A 23,865-nucleotide genomic window follows, 5' to 3' on the forward strand; every position below is an offset into this window, starting at 1 on the left:
AGCAGCAATCGGCACCTCCCCAATAGCCATGTGGCAGCAGTGACAGTGGCAGCAGAGGAATGAGAGAGCCAAGGTTGCTGGCAAAAGAGAGGGGGGGTCTGCCTTTAGTGTGTGCATGTGTATGAATGGGACTCTGCCTGGGGGGGGGTGTGTGTGTGTGAATGCCTGGGGGTCTGTGTGTGCGAGAATTAATTGGTGCCTGCCTGGAGGATGGAGCGGGAGTGGTGTGAAAATGATTGGGAACTTGCCTGGGTGTGTGTGTTTGTGTGTATGTGAGGGAGCCAGTGAGTGTGAGAGCATGAGTGAGTATGAGAAAATCCAGGGGAGTAAGAGTTTGTGTCTATGTGGGGAGGGGGAGAGAGTGTTTTAATTGAAGATTTAGCCAATGAAATTCAGCAACAAAAAAGTCACTAAGCAGGTAAAGTAAAGAATTATTTGTTTTTGCTTTATTAATAAATACAGTACAAATATTAAAATTATAACTTTTTGTTATTAATTAGAGCTACAAATATCACAAAATTATGGATTTTTCTAGAAGTGACACACCACCCGAGTTATGCTCGGTTTTTTTAATGAATTTTGACACACTGAGCTCAAAAGGTTGGCCATCACTGGTATAAATGGTAATGTTCTGAAATGGTTTCAGTCTTTTCTTTCTAATCGTTCCTTCAAGGTATCATACAATAACAATACTTCGGATCTCTCACCTCTCCCACTAGGTGTCCCTCAAGGTTCATCCCTTTCTCCTACCCTTTTCAACATTTACATGCTTCCATTATGTCACTATCTGAATAAATTAGGCCTCTTATACTTCCTTTATGCGGATGATGTTCAGATTTTATTACCTATTAAAGATAACATCAACAGTACATTGTCACAATGGGAACTATAGCTATTTGATATTAACAACATCTTATCTCAAATGGCACTATCACTCAATCATAACAAAACAGAGTTTCTTTTTGTCTCCAAAAGGTTATCACCACCACCTATAGATCCATCAATATTCCCTAATTATAAAATATCCACGGCAGTTAGGGACCTTGGAATTACCTTAGATAAAGAACTTAATTTCAAAATTCACATCAAAAATCTAATTAAAGAAGGTTTTTATAAACTTCAAATTCTGAGAAAACTGAAGCCTTTAATGCACCCCCCAGACTTTAGAACAGTACTACAAGCCTTAATTTTTGCAAAATTAGACTATTGCAGCTCCATCTTAATAGGTTTGCCTGCTTCCACAATTAAACCTCAACTGCTTCAAAATGCTGCCACTAGATCCTTATCAAATTGTAGAAAATGTGAACATAACACTCCAATCTTGCACCAATTACATTGGCTTCCTATCACTTTTAGATCACAGTATAAGATAAATTATGCTTATTCATAAAGCGTTATACAATGATTACTCATCTTGGTTACTAAAACCACTCTATCAATGTATTTCTACTAGAAATCTTCGTTCAACAGACACTGGGTTACTCACTATTCCCACCAGCAAAAAAATTCTCAAAACAGCTACTATGAACCGGGCCTCTTCTATAATTGGTCCTACTCTATGGAACTCCCTACCATCGCCACTAAGGCCCGACCCTTCCACACCTACCTTTAGAAAAAAACCTCAAAACATGGCTTTTTATCAAAGCTTTCCCCCAACAAATACAATAGATTACATCCCCTTATCTATGGTTTTTTCCTTTTATTTTCATGAGATACTGAAATTTGTGTGACAATGATAGGTTATTGCTTTATATAGATCTATTTTTAATCTATAGGCATTTTTTTTAATATATCTGGTGTTTCTTAGTTCCATACGTTATGTTTTTTGAACAGTTTTACTGTATTATGTCCTCAATAGTATTTGATGACAATTTGTTTCAAGGTAAACCGATGTTATATTTTTAATTGAATGTCGGTATAAAAAAAGCAAATAAATAAATAATTCTGGCAACAAGCAGTGGCTGTTCCCTATTGATTAATAGCAGTTTATGGACTTCTTCAGGAACTCCAATCTTTTTTAAATCCAGCTACACTAACTGTCTTAACCACATTCTCTGGCAATGAATTCCAGAGCTTAATTGTGTATTGAGTGAAAACATTTTCTCAGATTTGTTTTAAATGTGCCACTTGCTAATTTCATGGAATGCCCCCTAGTCTTTGTATTATCTGAAAGAGTTAAATAACTGATTCACATTTACCTGTTCAAGTCCTCTCATGATTTTGTAGACCTCTATCATATCCCCCCTCAGCCATCTCTTCTTCAAGCTTGAGCAACCCTAATCTCTTTAGCCTTTCCTTGTAGGGGAACTGTTCCATGCCCTTCATTTTGGTTGCCCTTCTCTGTACTTTCTCCATCGCAATTATATCTTTTTTTGAGATGCAGCGACCAGAGTTGCACACAGTATTCAAAGTGCGGTCTCTCTATGGAGTGCATTATGACATCCTCTGTTTAATTTGCCATTTTTGTCCTAATAATTCCTAACGTTCTGTTTTGCTTTTTTTGACTGCCATAGCACAGTGAACTGATGATGTCAATGTAGTATCAACTATTATGCCCATATCTTTATCCTCGGTGGTAGCTCCTAATATAAAACCTAACATCGTGTAACTACAGCAAGGGTTATTTTTCCCTATATGCATCACCTTGCACTTGTCCACATTATATTTCATCTGCCATATGAATGCCCAGTCTTCCAGTCTTACAAGGTCCTCCTGCAATTTATCATAATCTGCTTGTGATTTAACTCCTCTGAATAATTGTCATCTGCAAATTTGATCACCTCGCTCATTGTACTCCTTTCTAGACTATTTATAAATATATTAAGCATCAATCCAAGTACTGAATCCCTGAGGCTCTCCACTGTTTACCTTTTTCCACTGTGAAACAGACCATTTAATCCTCCTGTTTCCTGTCTTTTAACCAGTTTGCAATCCACAAAAGGACATCACCTCCTATCCCATGAATTTTTAATTTTCTTAGAAGCCTCTCTCATGAGGGACTTTGTCAAACGCCTTCTGAAAATCCAAATATATCACATCTACTGATCCACCTTTATCCACATGTTTATTCACCCCTTCAAAAAAAAAATGTAGCAGATTTGTGAGGCTGTGTCCCATTAAACCATGTCTATGTATATGTTTTGTGATTTTATTCTTTATAATAGTTTCCACAATTTTCCCTGGCACTGAAGTCAGGCTTACCAGTCCATAGTTCCCTGGATCACATCTGGATCCCTTTTTAAATATCAGGGGTACATTGGCCACCTTCCAGTCTTGGGTACAATGGATGATTTTAATGATAGTTTATAAATTAATTGTAATAGGTCTGAAGTTTCATTTTTTTAGTTCTTTCAGAGCCCTGGGATGTATATCATCTAGTCCAGGTGATTTGGCACTCTTCAGTTTGTCAATCTGTACTTTTCCTAGCGTGTAGCAGATGGACTCAGGACTAATGGGTATAGTGTACTCCTGTTAGCAGTTGGAGACTGATCAGATTTCAGTCTGACGTCAGCCCCTAGTACATATACCCCTGCAGGAAGTGCAGCTCTTCAGTATTTTCCGTCTCCATAGCAGTTAGGGACTTTCTGCACGCTCTCAAGCGTTAGATCAAATTTAAAGAAGAAAACCCAAAATTGAAAGAAGAAAACCTACCTGAAGACGAGCCCCGCTCTCCTGCGGTGATACCCTCTGGTCCCTCCCCCAGTTGAGATTCCCGAGGTGATTTCCGTGGTCCCTTGGAGGTGAGCCTCGGTCAGGTGGCCGAATCGCAGCGAGGACCTAGCCCCCGATCCTTCGGGCGTGGCTGAGAGACAGCGGGTGCACCCTCAAGCGCGGCAGCGGGTGCACCCTCAAGCGCGGCAGTGAAGGTATTTGCCCTCTCCCCCCCCGTAGCCAGAGACTGCCCGGGACGAAACCAGGAAGCACCGAAGACAAGGTAAGGTAAAAATCTTCTACTCAAATCCGGTCTCCAAGGGTCGAGGACGAGCACAGGTCACCGACCGGGACCAGTGCCACCGGGTTGATTCGCCCTAGCAGGGCCAGGCCCCGGATATTCCAAGAGTCTGTCCACGTGGAGACTCTCCGAGGGGGTTGCCATATTGCCCTTGTGCTTGCCGTCGCCATCTTGGCCTACTTGCCGCGCCGTTCCCCTCCGAGCACACATCCCTGAGCCAGGCGCACAAAGCACTTGTGTGCATAGACTTACGCGCGCATAAATCCTTGCGCGCACATAGCCGAGCGCATATCTACGGCACAGCCGCGCGCACAGCTTACACACTCAACCTAAGCGCACCGGAGCGATAAGATTTATGTGCCGACAACCATGGCACCCCAGGAACAGAAATTAAAGCGCAAGGCCTCTGCCCAGCATGCCACATCAGAGCCGCACAAAGCGAGGAGGCCGATGCCCTGTGCATGCAGTGCGAGGAGGCCCTGGGAGATCCAGCACAGGGCCAGTCCCACCCAGGGCCGAGTTCCAGCTCCTCAGGGGCACCCCGGACCTAGCCAGGAGGACCCCCCCACAGACGGGGACCCCCAAGGAACCAACGCCTCTCGGCTTTGACCCGGCGTCCATATCATGGGTGGAGTTTTTCAAGGGGATTCACGCCTTTGTTCAGATGCAAACTGAACCTCTGGCTGGCCAACCACATGCTCCACCGGAGGACCCACATGCTCCAGGCCCCTCAAGACCTAGGCACAGGCTCCCATTACCCAGAAGCCCCACCTACGGGGACTTGGACACCTCTGAGGAAGAAGCCAAATCCCTAGAAGAAGGGGAGCTCCCCCCTGGGGACAGAGCCGCACCGAACCATGAGACGCTTCTTCACAAAGGACAAGCTCCCGGACCTGGTCAATCAATGTCTGATGGAGCTCGCTATCCCGGGCCCAGGTACTTCGGGGGAACCAAAACCAAACCCCCTGCTGGAGGGTCTTCGACAGACTTCTCGCCATTTCCCCCTGTTACAAGCAGCGCAGCAGCTGATTGACCTGGAATGTAATGCTCCGGAATCCGCATTCAAAGGGGGACGAGCCTTGGCGGCCCTGTACCCCCTGGACCCAGCAACCAAAGATCTTCTTGCATGCCCAAAAGTGGATGCTATGGTCTGCGTGGTCTCTAGGCGCACCACTATCCCAGTGGAGGGAGGAGCTGCCCTCAAAGATGCTCATGACTGACGTCTGGAGTCCATCCTCAAACAATCATTTGACGTCGCCGCAATGTCTCTACAAATTGCGGCCTGCTGTACCGTGGTGACACGTGCCTGCCTATCACAAACCAGGAACAACACCCCGGGAGAAGACATGGAACCAGCGATATCATTCCTAGCGGATGCTGCCTCCGACCTAGTGCGCACAATAGCCAAAGGAATGTCCTCTGCAGTGGCTGCCAGGAGACAACTCTGGCTCCGAAGCTGGTCAGCCGACGCATCTTCCAAAACACGCCTCACAAGGATGCCCTTCAAAGGATCCCTCCTGTTCGGCAGCGAACTAGAGAAACTGGCCGACAAATGACGCGAGTCCCCATTGCTGCGACTACCGGAAGATAAGACAAAGAGAAATCAGCGTTCCTTCCCCAGGTCCTCCAGGGGCAGAAGTTCGCAGCGCTTCAATCCTTACAGGAACAACTATCAAGCGCCCCGCCCTACAGGCAGGAACCAGTCCTTTCTGACCAAGCACAACAAAAGGGGAGCCAGCTCGGGTACAGGCCCCAGCCGCACTCCACAATGAGATTCAGCCGACCCATCCAAGGGAAGAAGCCATAGGGGGCAGATTAGCCCTATTCTACCACAGATAGGTCGAGATAACCTCGGACAAGTGGGTCCTAGCCATCATTCGGGAGGGGTACTACCTGGATTTCCTACGAACCCCTCCGGACAAGTACATGGAGTCCCCCTGCCACAACCCCTCCAAGAGGGCGGCGGTGGAAGCTACACTGTCCAGACTACTGGCACTCGAGGCCATAACCCCAGTACCTACACAGGAAATAAATACTGGCCATTATTCCATTTATTTTATCGTTCCCAAGAAAGAGGGAACATTCAGGCCCATCCTGGATCTCAAGTCTGTCAACCGCCACCTCAGGATCCCTCGCTTCCGCATGGAAACCCTACGATCCGTTATAAGGGCGATACAATCAGGAGAGTTTCTCACATCCCTGGATCTTTCGGAGGCCTGTCTGCACATCCCCATTCATCAGGAACATCAGCGCTACCTACGCTTCAAAGTCCTGAACCGTCACTACCAGTTCCAGGCATTACCCTTCGGGTTAGCCACAGCAGCCCGGACGTTCACCAAGGTAATAGTGGTGGTGGCGGCAACACTGAGGAAGGAAGGAATCCTTGTTCACCCCTACCTGGACGATTGGCTGATCAGAGCAAAGTCACCAGAGGAAAGCCGCCAAGCAACCAGCAGAGTCAGAACTCTACTGGAAAGCCTAGGATGGGTAGTCAACACAAACAAAAGCTCCCTACAGCCCTCACAGTCGCTGGAGTACCTAGGAGTCCGATTTGATACCAAGGAGGACAAGGTCAGCCTGACCCCCACAAGGAGATCAAAATTGTGGAACCGGCTACAAACCTTGCTGGATGACCCTCGTCCCACAGCATGGGATTACCTGCAAGTCCTCGGGCTGATGGCATCCACACTGGAAGTTGTGTCATGGGCGCGAGCCCACATGAGACCCCTACAGCGCTCACTCCTATCACGGTGGAGCCCACGGTCCCAGAACTACGCCGTACATCTATCACTCCCAGGAAGAGTTCGGGCCCAGCTACAGTGGTAGCTGCAGACCAGCCACATGAGCCGGGGATCAAGTCTCTCCTCCCCAACCTGGACTCTACTCACCACAGATGCCAGTTTACGAAGATGGGGAGCACACTGCGAGGAGCTAACCGCCCAAGGGCAGTGAAACGCAGAAGAGGTGGGATGGAACATCAACCGCCTAGAAGCGCGAGCAGTCAGACTAGCCTGCATGCGGTTCATCCACAGACTCGAAACAAAGCGGTCAGAGTAATGTCGGATAACGCCACGATAGTGGCCTACATCAACCGGCAGGGGGGAACCAGAAGCCAAAAGGTGTTCCTAGAAATAGACCCCCTGATGGCGTGGGCGGAAGCAAACCTCCAGGAGATCTCCGCTGTCCACATCGCCGGGAAAGACAACATCACGGCAGACTTCCTCAGCAGGGAAAGTCTAGACCCAGGAGAATGGAGGCTGTCACCCACAGCCTTCAAGATAATAGTGGATCGGTGGGGGACACCGGACATGGACCTTCTGGCAAACAGATCCAACGCCCAAGTATCCAGATACTTCAGCCGCAGGCAGGAACCACAGTCCCAAGGGATCTATGCCCTGGCCCCCGGGGACCCTACTATATGCCTTCCCACCATGGCCCCTACTGGGCGCAATCATTCACAAGATACACCTACACAAGGGACTAGTTCTGGTGGCTCCGGACTGGCCAAGAAGACCCTGGTATGCAGACATGAGAAGACTGCTGGCAGGGAACCCCCTACCCCTGCCCCCACACAGGGACCTGCTACAACAAGGTCCGATCCTACACGAGGACCCAGCTCAATTCTCTCTTACGGTCTGGCCATTGAGAGGGCTCGCCTGAGAGAGAACGGATATTCGGGGGCGGTAATCGACACCCTCCTACGAGCACGCAAGTTCTCTACATCACTAATGTACATAAAGTCTTTCTGCGATGGCCTTATATTCTCTCAATGGCCCTTTAACCCCTCAGTCATCTAAGGGTCCAACCGACTCCCTCGCAGGCTCCCTGCTTCGGATATAGTCAAAGGTTTTTTTTATTATGAATTTTTACCTCTGGCCAACTTCTTTTCAAATTCTCTTAGTCTATCTTATCAATGTTGTACATTTAACTTGCCCTTTCCTAGCGTGTAGCAGATGGACTCAAAACAAGTGGGTATAGTGTGCTCGTGCTAGCAGTTGGAGACGGATCTGACGTCAGCACGGGTACATATACCCCCACAGGAAGTGTAGCAATTCAGTAATTTCCATCTCCAAAGCAGTTTGGAGCTACCTCACGCTCGCTGAGCATGTTTCCAAATTCTAACGACTAAATTCAGAAAAAGAACCTATCTGAAGACGAGCCCCGCACTCTTGCGGTGATACCATTCGGTCCCTCCCCCAGTTGAGTTTCCTGAGCTGACTTCCGTGGTCCCTTGGAGGTAGGAGCCTCGGTCCGGTGGCCAACTCGCAGCAGGGACCTAGCCCCCGAGTGAGAAGGGCTCGGGCGCGGCATAGAGGCAGCCTCTGTCCCGGCGTGGACTTGGCCCCCGGCCGAGACGAGTTCGGGCGCGGCCTAGAGTCAGCGGGTGCACTTCCTCGAGCGTGGCGGTGAAGGTACTCACCCTCTCCCCCCGCAGCCGGAGACCGCCCGGGTTGCAGCTGGGAAGCGCCGAAGGCAAGGTAAGGCGTACATCTTTACTGTGGTCTCCGAGGAAGTGTGGACTAGCTGGGCTTGCCTACGTGGCAGCCCTCCAAGGAGGTCGCCATTTTGCCTGCCTACTCGCCTTCACCACCTAGACGCACGTTGCTGGACGCACGCTGAGATAGGCGCACGTTGCTGGACGCACGCTGAGATAGGCGCACGTTGCTAAGTGCACCCAATAGGCGCACGTTGTTCAGCGCACGCGATAGGCGCATGTTGCTAAGTGCACGCTACTAGGATAGGCGTAGGCCTATAGGCGCCCATTCATAAGACACCCGTTCATAGGTACACGTTCATAGGCGCCCGTTCATAGGCGCACGTTCCTAAGATGCCCGTTTCTAGGCGCATGCTGTTGAGCGCACCTTGATAAGCGCATATTATTAGGCGACACATATTTCAAGGCGCATACTCAGGTTGGGTGGAAATAGATATTTCAGCCGCAGGCGGGATCCTCGATCCCAGGGGATCGATGCCCTGGTACAGCCATGGCCTCAGGGGATCCTGCTTTATGCCTTTCCTCCATGGCTCCTGCTGGGCGCCATTATACACAAGATTCAGCGACACAGAGGCCTAGTTCTTCTGGTGGCCCCGGACTGGCCAAGAAGACCCTGGTACGCAGACATGAGAAGACTACTGGCAGGGAATCCTCTACCTCTGCCCCCGTACAGGGACCTGCTGCGGCAAGGTCCCATCCTCCACGAGGATCCAGCTCAATTCTCTCTTGCGGTCTGGCCATTGAGAGGGCTAGACTGAAGAAAAGAGGATACTCTGAGCCGGTAATAGATACACTCCTCCGAGCACGCAAGTTCTCCACATCACTGACATATATCAGGATCTGGAGAGTTTTTGAAGCCTGGTGTGACTCTCACAGCACCAATCCACATGCTGCTAAGATCCCTATCATTTTGGATTTCCTGCAAGATGGACTTCAGAAGGGTCTGTCCCTCAATTCCATCAAGGTTCAAGTGGCAGCACTGTCTTGCTACGGTCCCAGGAGTGACGGCAACACCATTGCCAAACACCCAGACGTCTCACGTTTCCTGAAAGGAGTCAAACACATTCGCCCGCCACTGAAGTGGCCAGTGCCCCTGTGGAACCTCAACCTAGTGTTGGAATTTCTAGCGGGATCCGCCTTCAGGCCCCTTCGAGGTTTGTCTCTCCGGTTGTTAACCTTGAAGATGGTGTTCTTGCTGGCTGTGTGTTCAGCACGCCGCATCTCAGAGCTACAAGCACTGTCTTGCCGTGATCCGTTTCTCAGAATCACTCCAGAGGCTATCCATCTTCGCACGGTTCCTTCCTTCTTACCCAAAGTAGTCTCACACTTTCACCTCAACCAAACCATATCCTTGCCAACCACGGAAGGTTTGAAGAAGTCAGAAGAAGGTCGAATGCTACGCCATCTCGACATCGGCAGACTGCTGTCCAGATACCTGGAAATGTCAGAAGCAGTACGAAAGACGGACCACCTGTTCGTCCTTCACAGCGGGAAGAAGCAAGGGGAAGCGGCCTCATGGCCAACCATCGCCCGCTGGATCAAAGAAATTATCAAGGCGGCCTACGTAGAGGCGGGAAAACCACCGCCTCTACAGGTCAAGGCTCATTCTACCAGAGCGCAAGCGGCCTCTTGGGCAGAAACTAGGATGCTGTCGCCTGCAGAGATATGTAAAGCGGCGACGTGGTCCTCCCTCCATACCTTCTCCAGATTCTACCGTCTGGACGTCCAGGCCAGGGAGGACACAGCATTTGCGAGGGCAATCCTACACGGTCCTCGGGCAGCCTCCCGCCCAGTCCGGGAGTAGCTTTTGTACATCCCACTTGTTTTGAGTCTATCTGCTACACACTAGGAAATGTAGAGATTACTTACCTGATAATCTCCTTTTCCTTAGTGTATGCAGATGGACTCAGCATCCCGCCCAGCTGCCGGTATACATAGGGATCCGCCGACTCACGGTAAGCCATGCTTTCTTATATAGAGCATCCACCCTGCCAGGTGTCAACGCCTTCCGGTTGAGAACACTGGCGGTCTCCAGCTACCATCAATTGGTCAGGGTACTCCTGTTCATTTAATCGATCGGTCAGTCACACACATATCCATAAAGCTTTTGCAAGGAAGATTACTGAATTGCTACACTTCCTGTGGGGGTATATGTACCCGTGCTGACGTCAGATCCATCTCCAACTGCTAGCACGAGCACACTATACCCACTTGTTTTGAGTCCATCTGCATACACTAAGGAAAAGGAGATTATCAGGTAAGTAATCTCTACAATGCTTATGCTTTTCTCTATTTTCTTCAGACTGATCTTACTTCCAATTTTTGAAGGGAGGCTCTTTTAGCTAAAATAGCCTCTTTCACCTCACCTTTTAACTATGCCAGCAATTGTTTGGCCTTCCTTCCACTCTTCTTAATGTGTGGAATACATCTGGACTACACGTCTAAGATGGTATTTTTTAACAATGTCCACACCTGTTCTACACTCTTAACCTTTGTAGCTGGTTGCACCTTTCTTTCTTTCTTTTTTTCTAACTATTTTTCTCATTTTATCAAAATTTCCTTTTTGAAAGTTTAGTGCTAGGGCCATGGATTTACTTATTTCCCCCCTTTAAGTCATTAATTCAAATTTGATCATGTTATGATCACTATTGCCAAGCGGCCCCACCACTATTATCTCCTTCACAAAATCCTGTGCTCCATTAAGAATTAGATCTAAAATAGTTTCTTCTCTTGTCTGTTCCTGAATCAATTGCTCCATAAAGCTGTCATTTATTCCATTCAGGAACTTTATCTCTCTAGCATGTCCTGATGTTACATTCACTCAGTCAATATTGGGGTAATTGAAATCTAGAGAACAATAGTGCAGGTACAAAATTGTTCTCTAGTACTTGCTCATGTGCAAGGTGTTGCTTCGTTGCATATTTGGGTAATTGAAATCTCCCATTACTACTGCACTACCAATTTGGTTAGCTTCCCTAATTTCTTTCAGCATTTCATCGTCTGTCTTATCATTTTGGCCAGGTGGATGGTAGTATACTCCTATCAATATACTCTTCCCTGACACAGATGGGATTTCTACCCCTAAAGATTCTATTGTGCATTTAGTGTCTTGCAGGATCTTTTATCCTGTTGGACTCTGACATAAAGCGCCCCCCCCCCCCCCCCCCCGCCAGCCTCCAAATGCTCCTCCTATCAATGTGATATAATTTGTACCCTGGTATAGCACCATCCCATTGGTTATCCTCCTTCCACCATGTTTCTGAGATGCCAATTAAGTCTATGTCGTCATTCACTGCTATATATTCTAATTCTCCCATCTTACTTTTAAACTTCTGGCATTGGCATACAGACATTTCAAAGTGTGTTTTTTGTTTGTATTAACAACCTGCTTTTCAGTTGACTGGGATATTTTGTAATCTTTTAGCTCAGGTTATTCTTTACTTATAGGCACATAGATTACTTGTGTTTTTATTGCTCTGCTGGGATGCTCTAACTCTTTTGCTTCATTAGTATCCTTCGAAGATAACCTCCCTGCAAACCATGCTGAGCAACTGTCTGTTTTCCCCTTTGTTCTAGTTTAAAAGCTGCTATATCTCCTTTTTAAAGGTTAGTGCCAGCAGTCTGGTTCCACCCTGGTTAAGGTGCCCAGTTCCTTACAAAACTGAATCCCTCTTCTTTGCACCATCATCTCATCCACACTTTGAGACTCTGGAGCTCTGTCTGCCTTTGGGGACATGTGCGTGGAACAGGGAGCATTTCAGAGAATGCTACTCCGGAGGTTCTAAATTTCAGCTTTCTACCTAAAAGCCTAAATCTGTCTTCCAGAACCTCTCTCTCCCATATTTTCTCATGTCAGTGCCCACATACACCATGACATAAGTCTCCTCCCCAGCACCGTCTAAAATCCTACCTAGGAGATGTTTGAGTTTCGCCATCTTTACACCAGGCAGGCATGTTACCAGTTGATCCTCACGTCCACTAGCCACCCAGCTATCTACAATCCTAATAACTGAATCACCAACCATGATGGCCGACCTAACTCTTCCCTCCTGGGCAGTAGTCCTAGAAGGCACATCCTCTTTGCGAGAGGACAATGCATCACCTGGAGAGCAGGTCCTTGCTACAGGATCACTTCCTGCTGTACCAGGATGATGCTGTCTGACCAGGAGTCCTTCTTTCTCCAAGTCAGCACCAAGGCTGCCAAACTGGAGTTGGGACTTGGCTACTATGTTCCTGAAGGTCTCATCTATATACCTCTGTCTGCCTCAGCTCCTCCAGTCTGCCACTCAGCTACCAGAGATCAGACTTGTTCTCTGAGAACTATGAGCTTATTGCACCAGGTGCACACTTACAACCTCTCACCGGTGGGTAAAAAATCATACATGTGAAACTCAAAAACAGAAGACTGGAAGGCCCCCCTCTTGCTGCTGGATTTACTGCCTTCATCTTAATTTTGTTGAGTTCTTAGTTAAGTTTAGATTGCTAAGGGAGTAGGAATGTGTAAATAAGAGTCCTTTTAAATGTATTGGTATATTCACTATTAATCTGGTAGTGACCTGCAATGGAATAATTAAACTCTTGATAAGGGCTTGGGAAATCGTGTTTTAGGTAAAATGCCAATTGATTTTTAATGTGAAATTGTCTCTTGCCTTTAAATCAAAGGATGAGCTAGGGGAGGGAGGGAGGGAATGACAAACACACAAACTCTATTTCCTACCTTTTGGCTTACGTTTTGTAACAAACACACACACTAAAGAATATATTCCAGTAGTTTACCACTCCCCAAAATGTTTTAAGTTTTAAAATTTCCCAAAGCAATACTTACTGATACTCTTCAGCCACCAGCAAAATGATGATCTTCTCTCAATGCTTCCAGTGGCTGGGGGTTACTGAGCTTTTCCCCTGCAATATATCTTGTGCTTCTAAGGCAAGTTAGTACAACACCAACTTGGAATTATTTTTCCTTATGTGCATTACTTTCCTCTTTTTTCCATATTACAGTAAATTTCATCTGCCTTTCAGCTGCTCAGTTTCCTAGTCTCACAAGGTCCCACTGCAGTACTTGCAATCCATTGCTGTTTTAATATTTTTGTTTTATCTGCAAATTTGATCACCTCACTCGTCATTCCCTGCTCCAGATCGTTTGATTGTTAAAACAGTACAGGTCTCAATACTGATCCCTGTGGTAGGCTCCTAATGAACTTTGTCCATAACGTTTTTCCATGCCATTTATCCATTCAAGATATAATTATGGCAGAATGAGAAATCCTTGATTCATCTCTGAAGATTGGGAAAGCTATGGATAAGCTTTATCTGCTAGTAGTAGAGAAAGATCAGTTGTTCAGTATGCCCAAAATAGGCTCAATCTTCCTATTGTTAGGCTTCTGAGTCACCACAGTCACAATGGATCTCTTTTGAGAATAATTTTGAGATTGCTAACCTTTCTGTACAGGCTGTGGTATGTGGGGATTACATGTCCAGAATGCTGATAAAATGGATTCAGCAGTGGCAGACAGAATCTGATAGGTCACCAGAGCTTTTCTTCAGGGTAGTCGCCCATTCTGAGTCTGGAGCATTCCATGAAGTTAGCAAGTAGCACATTAAGACTAATCGGAGAAAATTATTTTTCACTCAACGCACAGTTAAGCTCTGGAATTTGTTGCCAGAGGATGTAGTTAGTGTAGCTGGGTTCAAAAAAGGTTTGGATAAGTTCTTGGAGGAGAAGTACATTAACGGCTATTAATCAAGTTTAGTTAGGGAATAGCCACTGCTATTAATTGCATCAGTAGCATGGGATCTTCTTAGTGTTTGGGTAATTGCCAGGTTCTTGTGGCCTGGTTTGGCCTCTGTTGGAAACAGGATGCTGGGCTTGATGGACCCTTGGGCTGACCCAGCATGGCAATTTATGTTCTTATGTTCTTCCTGGTGGATACTTGTATGATCTCATATGAACTTCCTCTAAACATGTGGCAATGGTGGTTATAGCCAGAAAGTTGTTTCGGCTACAGAACTGGTCAAGTGGATTCAGCATCCAAAACCCATCTCAGTAAGTTACCCTTTAAGAGACAGCTTATGTTTGAAGAAGAGCTAGAGAAGTTGAAGGATTTGAAGGCATGAAAGTTCCAAAGCTCTCTGACGACAAGACGGGAAGAAGAGAGCATGCCGGTGCCGCCAACTCCAGCTATTCTGCCGCGTTCCGCCCGGGCTGACAGCATTTTAAGCCTGGGCGGAGGAGGACCGGGGAGCAGCTGGGTCAGCGGCGGACTGGAAAGTGTGGCGACACTTGTCTGTGAGCCAGATGCAGCCCTCAAAAGAGCCATATCTGGCTCGCGAGCCATGGGTTCCCGACCCCTGGTCTAGAGTCTGCCTGCAGGATTTTGCAGGTTCTGAAGTCTTTGGGCTGGGTAGTGAATCTATCAAAGAGTCAGCTTCATTCCTTTCAGTCCCTAATTTACCTGTGGGCTTGTTCCAATATGAAAGCGAGGCAAGGTTTCATGACATCTGAGAGGGTCCACAGGTATCAAGCTCAGGTGAAGGAGCTGTTGGTATTCCCTGAGTTTGGGCTTATTTGCAGGTGCCAGGCTGGATGGCAGCCACCATAAGTTTAGTGCCTTGGGCGAGAGCCCACTTGCATGCGTTCCAGAGAACCTTATTATCCTGGGGGTTTTTTCAGGGACAGGACTACAAGCTAGTCCTTTCTCTGTGCTGGTGGAGTTCAGGAAGAATTTAAAGTGATGGCTTTCCAAGGTCAATCTTTTGAAAAGCGTCAAGAAGTTGGAACCCCTGAAATGGGTTGCTATGTCAGTGGGTGTCTGTTGTAGGGAGCAGGTTGGTGATTTGAGGACTTTTTTTTATTTTCCTTGGAATTATCTTGGCTGATAAACTGGCTGGAGACCAGGGCCATCGGACTAGCTATAGGCCAGTTTCTCCCAGTACTAGAGGGGACTGATGTCAGAGTTCTGTTAATGATATTGGTTTGTTTATTTTGTTTATTTTGTGTATTTTGATTTTGTTCTGTGTTTTTTTTTTTTGTTTTTGTTTTTTTTTTACTTTTTACCTTTTGGATGTTATCTGCTTAACATGCTCTAGCTATAAGCAGAATATAAATATGTGAAAGAGACAAGGGAGTATCTGGAATCTGCAAGTGTCAAGAGAGGCAAGGTTGCTGGTTTGGGCAGAAAAACATCTCAAAGATGTTTGTGGTGTATATCGCAGATGTCGACAATGTTCAGGTGGATTTTCTAAGCCATATACGCTAGACCCAGGGGAATAGGAACTGGCTGAATTGGCATTTGCCCAAATAGTGCACAGCATAATTCCAAGACTGAAAGGGAAAAGGGTCCAGAAGTTTGAATGACTTTTCACAGCCATGGCATCAGGGCAGTCTGGTGTGTCTGTGGGTTTTTTTATTTTCCTCTGTGGTCTCAGATCATCTAGCATCTGGTCATTCTTGTAGCTCTGGGTTGGGCCAGGCCATGTTACGTGGATCTCATTGGACTCAGAATGAGGGAGCCCTTCAGATTCTCTCTTGTCAAGGGGTTACTTTGCTGGAGGGCAGTCTCCTTTACTTCTGTGGAGGTCCATTTTGTCTTACAGCTTGGCCTTTTGAGAAGGTAAGATTTTGTAAGTGAGGCTACTCTGGGGTGGTGATTTTGATGATGATTGGTTTTGTTGCCTGCCTTTTTGAATAAGAAATTCACCCAAGGTGGGATACAATAGTGAAATGGCTTCATGTAACGCATGTATATGCAGCTTCACATTATTGTTAAAAGCTGGAAAGAGTTCTACGTCTCTGGCTTATGTTAGGATTTGGAGGATCTTTGATGCTTGATACTAGGACAAATATGTGTATCTCTCTGTTTTTTGGAAGTTATGCTTTCAACTATCTTGGCCTTTCAGGAGGGTTTGGATAAGGAGTTGGCCTTGAATTTCCTAGGAGTACAAGTGGCAGCATTGTCCTATTATAGAGGAAGGATTCAGGGGAGATATTTAGCTGCACAGCTGGATGTGGTTTGAATTTTCAGAGACATGAAGCATGTTCAGCCTCCATTGCATCCTGTGGTTCCTCAACAGGACCATAAGTTGGTTCTTAGAGCCATGTCTAGGGCACGCTTTGAGCTCTGAGAAGGGCTTCATTGAAAGATCTATCTCTGAAGATGGGGTTCTGGTGGCCATCTCTTCTGTGAGAACAATCCTGGAGCTTTGGGCCCTGTTGTACCAGGATCCCTATTTGTTTTTTCAAAAGAGAAGGTTATGATTTGTCCAGTTCCATACTTGCCCAAGGTGGCTTTGGCTTTCCATCTAAATTAATTTATTCTGTTTGAATCTTTGGAGTATATTGGTTTGAAGAAGGATCTGCACTTCTTGGATATTTGTAGCATTCTCTTGCGCTACCTGAAGTTCACGAATACCTTTCCTAAGTCCCAATTGTTTTTCCTGTTTAGTAGTTTTCAGAAGAGGAAACTTCCAAAGTTTCAACTCCCAGGTGGATTAAGGAAGCTATCATGTCAGCCTAAATAGGGAAAGGGCTTCAGGTCCCAGAGGGTTGAAGGCTCGCTCTACTAAAACTCAAGCTTCTTTGTGGGCAGAGTGTAGACTGGTTCATCTAGAAGAGATTTGCAAAGTGTTAACCTAGTCCTCTTTGTGCTCATTTGTTAAATATTACAGAGTGAATGTACAAGCCAAGGGAGAGACAGCTTTAAGAGCTGGGGTTCTCAAGGTGGCTTTGGTTTCTACCTGATATGTCCCAGCTTGGGTATGTCCCATGTATCTTGACTGGTCTGGCAGGATGATGAGGCTAAATTAAAGCTTAATTTCCTTTCCTTGAATCCTGCTAAATCAATTCAGAACCTACCCAATCAAAAAGGGTGGGGGAGGGGGGGTCCTTTTTCCAAAGCTGATTAGTTGAGGAGATGGTGAAGAAAAATGGAAGGATTTCAGGTCTGCACATGTGGTTCTTTCCTAACTATGAACTTATCGTTTTGTAGGGAACGAATAGCAGTTATATCAGGTTGATCATATTTAGAGAGGTTTTTTCCTTAAAGGTGTGTTTTATAGTTTGAAAGTTATTTCTGGTAGCTTTACAAGAGTCTGACTTAATTCCTATGCTGCATCGGACTATATAGAGGAGAATTATTGTCAGCATAAAAGTTTGTTCTGTCGCCACCTGCTGCTAGAGAAGTCTGGATTGGTTTGGCAGGATACAAAGGAAAGGAAATTAGCAAGTAAGCTTAAATTTCACCTTTTGCTCAGTAACATAGAAACATATATAGAAACCTAGAAATGACGGCAGAAGAAGACCAAATGGCCCATCCAGTCTGCCCAGCAAGCTATGCATTCTTTTTTTTTTTTTTCCCTCGTTACGCTTGGCTCTTAGTACCTTTTAGTTCTATTTCCCTTCCACCCCACCATTAATGTAGAGAGCAGTGTTGGAACTGCATCTAATTGAATATGTAGCTTAGTTAGGGGTAGTAACCGCCTCAATAAGCAAGCTACACCCATGCTTTTGTTTACTCGACTATGTAATTCAGTCCTTGTTGGTTGTTGTCTATATATAGATCCTCTTTTCTACATTGCCCCTGCCATTGAAGCAGGGAGCTATGCTTTGAAAGTGAAGTATCAGACTTTCTCCCCTGCCGTTGAAGCAGAGAGCTATGCTAGATATGCATTGAAAGTAAAGTATCAGGCTTATTTGGTTTGGGGGTAGTAACTGCCGTAACAAGCCAGCTACACCCCGCTTTTTTGTGAATGCAAATCCTTTTTTTTTTCCATATTTCCTCTTACCGTTGAAGCTTAGAGCAATGTTGGAGTCGCATTAACCGTGTGTATGTATATTGAATAAGGGTATTATCTCCAGGTGGTAGCCTTCATTCCCGCGAGCCACCCCCTCTTCATTCACGTCCTCTAGATTTGATGGATCCACAGTGTTTATCCCACGCCCCTTTGAAGTCCTTCACAGTTCTGGTCTTCACCACTTCCTCCCGAAGGGCATTCCAGGCATCCACCACCCTCTCCGTGAAGAAATACTTCCTGACATTGGTTCTGAGTCTTCCTCCCTGGCGCTTCAGCTCGTGACCCCTGTTTCTGCTGATTTTTTTCTGACGGAAAAGGTTTGTCGTTGTCTTTGGATCGTTAAAACCTTTCAAGTATCTGAAAGTTTGAATCATATCACCCCTGCTCCTCCTTTCTTCCAGGGTGTACATATTTAGATTCTTCAATCTCTCCTCATAAGTCATTAAATGAAGACCCTCCACCTTTCTGGTCGCCCTTCTCTGTACCGCCTCCATCTTGTCTCTGTCCCTTTGTAGATATGGTCTCCAGAACTGAACACAGTACTCCAGGTGAGGCTTCACCAAGGACCTGTACAAGGGGATAATCACTTCCCTTTTCTTACTCGATATTCCTCTCTCTATGCAGCCCAGCATTCTTCTGGCTTTTGCTATCGCCTTGTCACGTTGTTTCGCTGACTTCAGTAAAATGGGCAATTGGTATTCTAGTCTGTGGTAGTGCTCCAGCCATGTGCTAGGTTTGTCAAACAACCCATGCTTCCTGAACAGCCCTCTAAGGGGTTCCATTTGAGGTCAGAGAAACATCTGTATGTATGGAACCAATGGGTAGACCCAGAAGTTACTTTTGCAAAAGAAAATTTGCTTTTCGTCAGTTCCATTGATTGGGTTAGAGCCTATACCTATATTATAGGCTTGGTTAGCCATGTTGAAATACATTATAAAATGTTCTAAATTGAAAGCAGTAGCCTCATTTAACATTCCCTCTTGTGAGTTGGAAATGCATTTCTTTATATGATGCAGTTGAGGTGCACTGTGCAGAGAGGTAGTAATGTATCTCTCCCAGAGAAGGCGTTTATAACTTGTTTCACACACAATTAAAGACTGAATGGGCTATGTTAATGATAAATCTTGCTCCTAACATAGACCAGTACAGGAAAAAAACTCCTGCTGCTTATGTTTTTATTAATTATCTGTGGCTTGTTCATGTTTTAGTTTATTGTGGCTTAATTGCAGGTTTGTACTTTAACAAAAGAAGATAACCGCTTAGTGGGGACGATACCAAATGATGAGCAGTTACACGTGCTTCCGCTTTACAAGATCTCCCAAACAGATGAATTTGGCACAAAGGAGGGACAAGAGATTAAGATAAAAACAGGGGCAATACAGGTGTTGACAGCTTTTCCCAGAGAAGTACGGATGTTGGCTGAACCACTGAGATCGGCAAAGAAGAAAAAAGTAGAGAGCAAGAAGGCTGCGGCTGACAAACAGGGTAGTGCCACCCACAAGCAGTTGGCAGCAAGAAGGTTGAAGAATGGCTCACCAGATAAGGCTGGTAAAGCTCTTCAAAATGTAGGTAAGTGGAGCTTATTTAGTTTTACGGATGTCAGCAGATGTTCCTTACGCATTTCATGAATAAGATCCTTGTAGAACATTTGTCTCATTAAAAACACAAAGCATGTGAATGATTTGAAATTTTTATTTGCTTGAAGTTCCTGTTGATTATAGGAGACTAATTAATAGGAAAAGAACTTGCACTTAGTGGTGTTTTTTGGTTTAACTTATTGACTTTACTTATTTTTAAGGGAACAAAACGGATCCTTTGCGAGCCTTCTCTGGAATTAAAACGAAACCCCAAGACCATCTCAGTTCCATGAAGCATGCTGAAAACTCCCCTGGTAAAAGTAGCCACTGCACCACTTCCACGCCGTGCAATGGGGGCAGTTTACATCAGGACCCCTCACCGATGCCCAAGTGTGGCATAGGGGTGGGGGGAAACGTTCAACAAAACGATTCTCTTTCCAATGGGAGTTTGGAATATAGTAATGACCCGCACAATGCAGCCCAGTTCACAAAATGCAACAGTGATTTGTCCGCTGGAAATGATACTGGAAGCTCAGAGGAAGATGGCATGAATGGTGTGCCAGGAACGTCAAAGGCTAGGCTGCCCAACCATGAAGTCCAAGGCTCCTTGGACAGCGCATTTGACCTGCAGAAGTGTCGACCTCCGCGCACAAATTCTCCTTGTCCTCAGTCGGTTAGCTCCTGTAATACGTTGTCTCCGCTGAACACTAAAGCAAAGCTTGTAAGCAGGAATAAAACCAGTGGTTTTAATAAATGTCAGGTGGAACCCGGTGGGTCATTTCAAGAGGTGGTCTGTGACTCTGAGGACGCAGTGGAGGAGCAAAGTGACCGGCTAGCGCCGCCACCGGCATTTGGAGAAAAGGAAGAGGAAATGTGGTCGGACAGTGAACACAATTTCATGGACGAGGACATTGGTGGCGTGGCTGTGGCGCCTTCTCATGGTTGCATCCTGATTGAATGTGCCCGGCGGGAGCTCCATGCCACCACACCAATCAAAAAGCCCAACCGCAACCATCCCACCCGCATCTCCCTGGTCTTTTACCAACACAAAAACTTGAATGAGCCAAAACACGGGCTAGCCATTTGGGAAGCCAAAATGGCCGAGAGGGCAAAAGAGAGGGAAGCTGCAGCGACATTAAGGGGTGAAAGCATAGCTGCGAAACCCTGCAGCAGGACTACAAAGCCAACAACCCAGGAAAGCAAAAACCTGTTTTGTGAGGAACATGAGCTGAACCAAATTCCATCCCGCAGGGCATTAACAGTTACTCAAGATAATGTCATCACGGTGTCTTCTTATGCTCTTACCCAGGTGACAGGGCCCTATAACCATTGGATATAGGTTTTTTTCCTAGGGGATATGCTGCCTTGTGCAGTACAGTTAGTTTTTTTTTTCTACTGCACTGTGTCTTCTTAAAGGTGCTGTCAAAAAGAGACTTTGCATAACGTTTACGGTAAATCCACTTCAACTATTTTCATGGCTGAGGTTTTAAACAAAAGGTGACTAAAACTGTGACTTTTCTATTTTCACATATGGTGGTGCTCAAGCACATTCAAGCAAAAAACAGAAGAAAAAAAAAAAAAAAAGGAATTTTGTAGTTGAAATGCATTACATGAGAAAACTGCATGTACATTATGAGCCTTGATAGTCCTTCTGCTTACTTGAGGAATTTTATATTCTGGTGCTTTAAATGAAGTCTGTTTACTGCAATTTTACTGTAAAGAAAAATCACTTTTAAGTGTTTTAACTGGTTCACATTTTTATGATTATAATATTAAGCTATACAGTTTTAGTTGTATACAGCTTCTGGTGCTCAACCACATGGGACAAAGAATAAGCTAAAATATAACTTCCTGGTAACTCTGTTACAGTAACTTCCAACTTTTGCTCTAAAAGCCAGATAGTACCAGTTTATTTCTGAAAATAGACCTAATGGATCTGTTGTCCTCAAAGATTACCTTTTTAAAACTTGTAAATATGTCCATAGTGGTGGTTAGAAGCTGTTTTTAAACTGTAAAAATATATTTTAAAAGCACTTTCTATTTTTTAATTTAACTTAAAATAGCATAGTGTAATTTTGTTGGTTACTGTTTGTCTATAAAACAAGAATAAGATTTTTTTTTTTGTTGTGGAATTTCCATATTTACATCTGCATTTTGTATACTAATAGAAATTAACTATGTACAATATTGGGAATAAGAAATATCATCAGTTCTAGTGTTGATGATAGAAATTATGTAATGAATGTTTTTTTTTTTGTTTTTTTTTTTTAAGATTTGAACTGATTGTGATTCATTTGGGCAACAAGGCAAACAAGGGTAAAAGTCTTCTTACTAAAGTGAAGCATCACAATTAATGTGATCTGTCCTGGTGCTTGGAATCCGTCAGATGTAACCTGTCATAGGATAAAATGCCCCTCAAGTTGCCTTATTGTGCTGTTCTTAAAAGTGACACCTGAATTTAGTGTCAGGAGAGCATACAAATCCCCTTTGGAATATGAATTAGCAGCAATATTAGCTGAGCTGTACAGCTTGGAGGGATTTACCCATTTGGAAATTTTTCACCAGCCAGCAGTAATGTTTTTCTCAGTCCACGTAGTGTTGTCCATTATTTTGTTGTAAAGTATAAGGCAAGGAACTGATTTATACTGTACTTTTACTATGAAATTACTTTGTATCAATGCAAGCTATGTAAATGTACCTTCTGTATTTCAGTTGTTATGGAATTGATATTACCAAATGACTATACTGCTATGTTTTCTAGGCGTTGGAGGGGGGAGGGGGGAGTGCTAGAGAACATTTTGGGCTCAATTTTGCAACAAAATATCTGTTCAGGTTTGGATATGCTAGCTTGTACACAGCTAAAATACAGAACCGTGCCCAAGCTGTATGCTCCCCAGCCTCAGTAAGTGCTGCTGGTAGGACAGCCTGATGTTGGCAGTAGGAATACCCCCACCTGCACTACACTATTACTGTGGAAAGCCATCTGTCATGCAGCCAACCAGCCTTCATGTGATGTCAAGTCCGTTCCTATCACAGCACTATTTGGTAACTTGTCGTCTTCCGGAATGCATTGGTGCAAGACTGGAAAAGATAGGATGGTGCTAACCTCCCTTTTTATTGGAATTAAGATGACAATAGTGTGTCCGCTGTAGCATTGGTTTTTCACTTTTAGCACTGAACACGGTTATGGTTTAGATGGAATATTTGCTTAGGACTGGGTGTTCAAAAAAAGTAATTAAATTAGCTGAAATTTCTGGGTCGATCTATATGCTAGACGAAGACAAGTTATGTTTAGTCTGTTTAATGAATTTAATTTTACAGTTGATAGGTCAGCCTTTTTCTGATCGCTCATATATGCCTTACGTGTTTCAACCTCTGACGAATTAAGGTATCCTTATAATGTAGTTTTACAGTATGCAGAGATCACGATGATGGATATGGTTGATGAATGGCAACTGCATCATAGATGCATTTTTATTTCAACATTTTTTATTGAGAAAATTCAACATTACAGATTTTGAATAGAGCAAACATAAGACCGACAACTCACATCTAACCACAATTTATACCCAGAGGTACCATTTAGATAAGTACATACATGATAGGTTTATAAAATGTTGAAAAAAGAATCCTTGTAAATACAATTTAATCCCCCAACCCTTACCCCACAACCATTCAATTAGAGCATTCCCAGCCTTGATTCCAGTTTAGCCCGTATCTCCATTTATGTTCCACTTCTGCAGAGTCCTGTCCTATTAATTCAGTTCCTATAAAAAAAAAAAAAATCTAGACCAGGGTTAGCAACTGTGGCCCTGGAGTGCCAAAAACTCTGGTTTTCAGGACATCCATAGTAAATATGCATGAGATGATTTTTGTTAACTTCTCCACGCGATTTACTGTATTTGTCAGGGATGACATTCCAACTTATTTCTTCCACATCCCCGTCCTTTAGTTTAAATGGATCTGAATTTCTCACTTAGGTTCATTTCTCCAGCCATGGACAGATGTAGGTCAGCTTTACAGTATAGCCTTTTACTGTTCCATACACA

General features: G+C 45.0%; 1 protein-coding gene across 1 annotated transcript in view; it reads left to right on the top strand.

Moving 5' to 3' along the window:
* TET1 (tet methylcytosine dioxygenase 1) overlaps positions 1-23,633 on the top strand; it is a 133,801-nt gene extending 110,168 nt beyond the window's left edge. The window contains exons 9-10 of the mRNA XM_029609677.1: positions 19,469-19,808; positions 20,038-23,633. Of these exons, the coding sequence (XP_029465537.1) occupies positions 19,469-19,808; positions 20,038-21,155 (1,458 nt within the window). The 3' untranslated portion in view covers positions 21,156-23,633. The remainder of the gene's footprint in view (positions 1-19,468; positions 19,809-20,037) is intronic.
* Positions 23,634-23,865: the final 232 nt, after the last annotated feature.

The sequence above is a fragment of the Rhinatrema bivittatum genome, chromosome 7 (genome assembly GCF_901001135.1).
Source record: "Rhinatrema bivittatum chromosome 7, aRhiBiv1.1, whole genome shotgun sequence".
NCBI classification, from domain to species: domain Eukaryota; kingdom Metazoa; phylum Chordata; class Amphibia; order Gymnophiona; family Rhinatrematidae; genus Rhinatrema; species Rhinatrema bivittatum.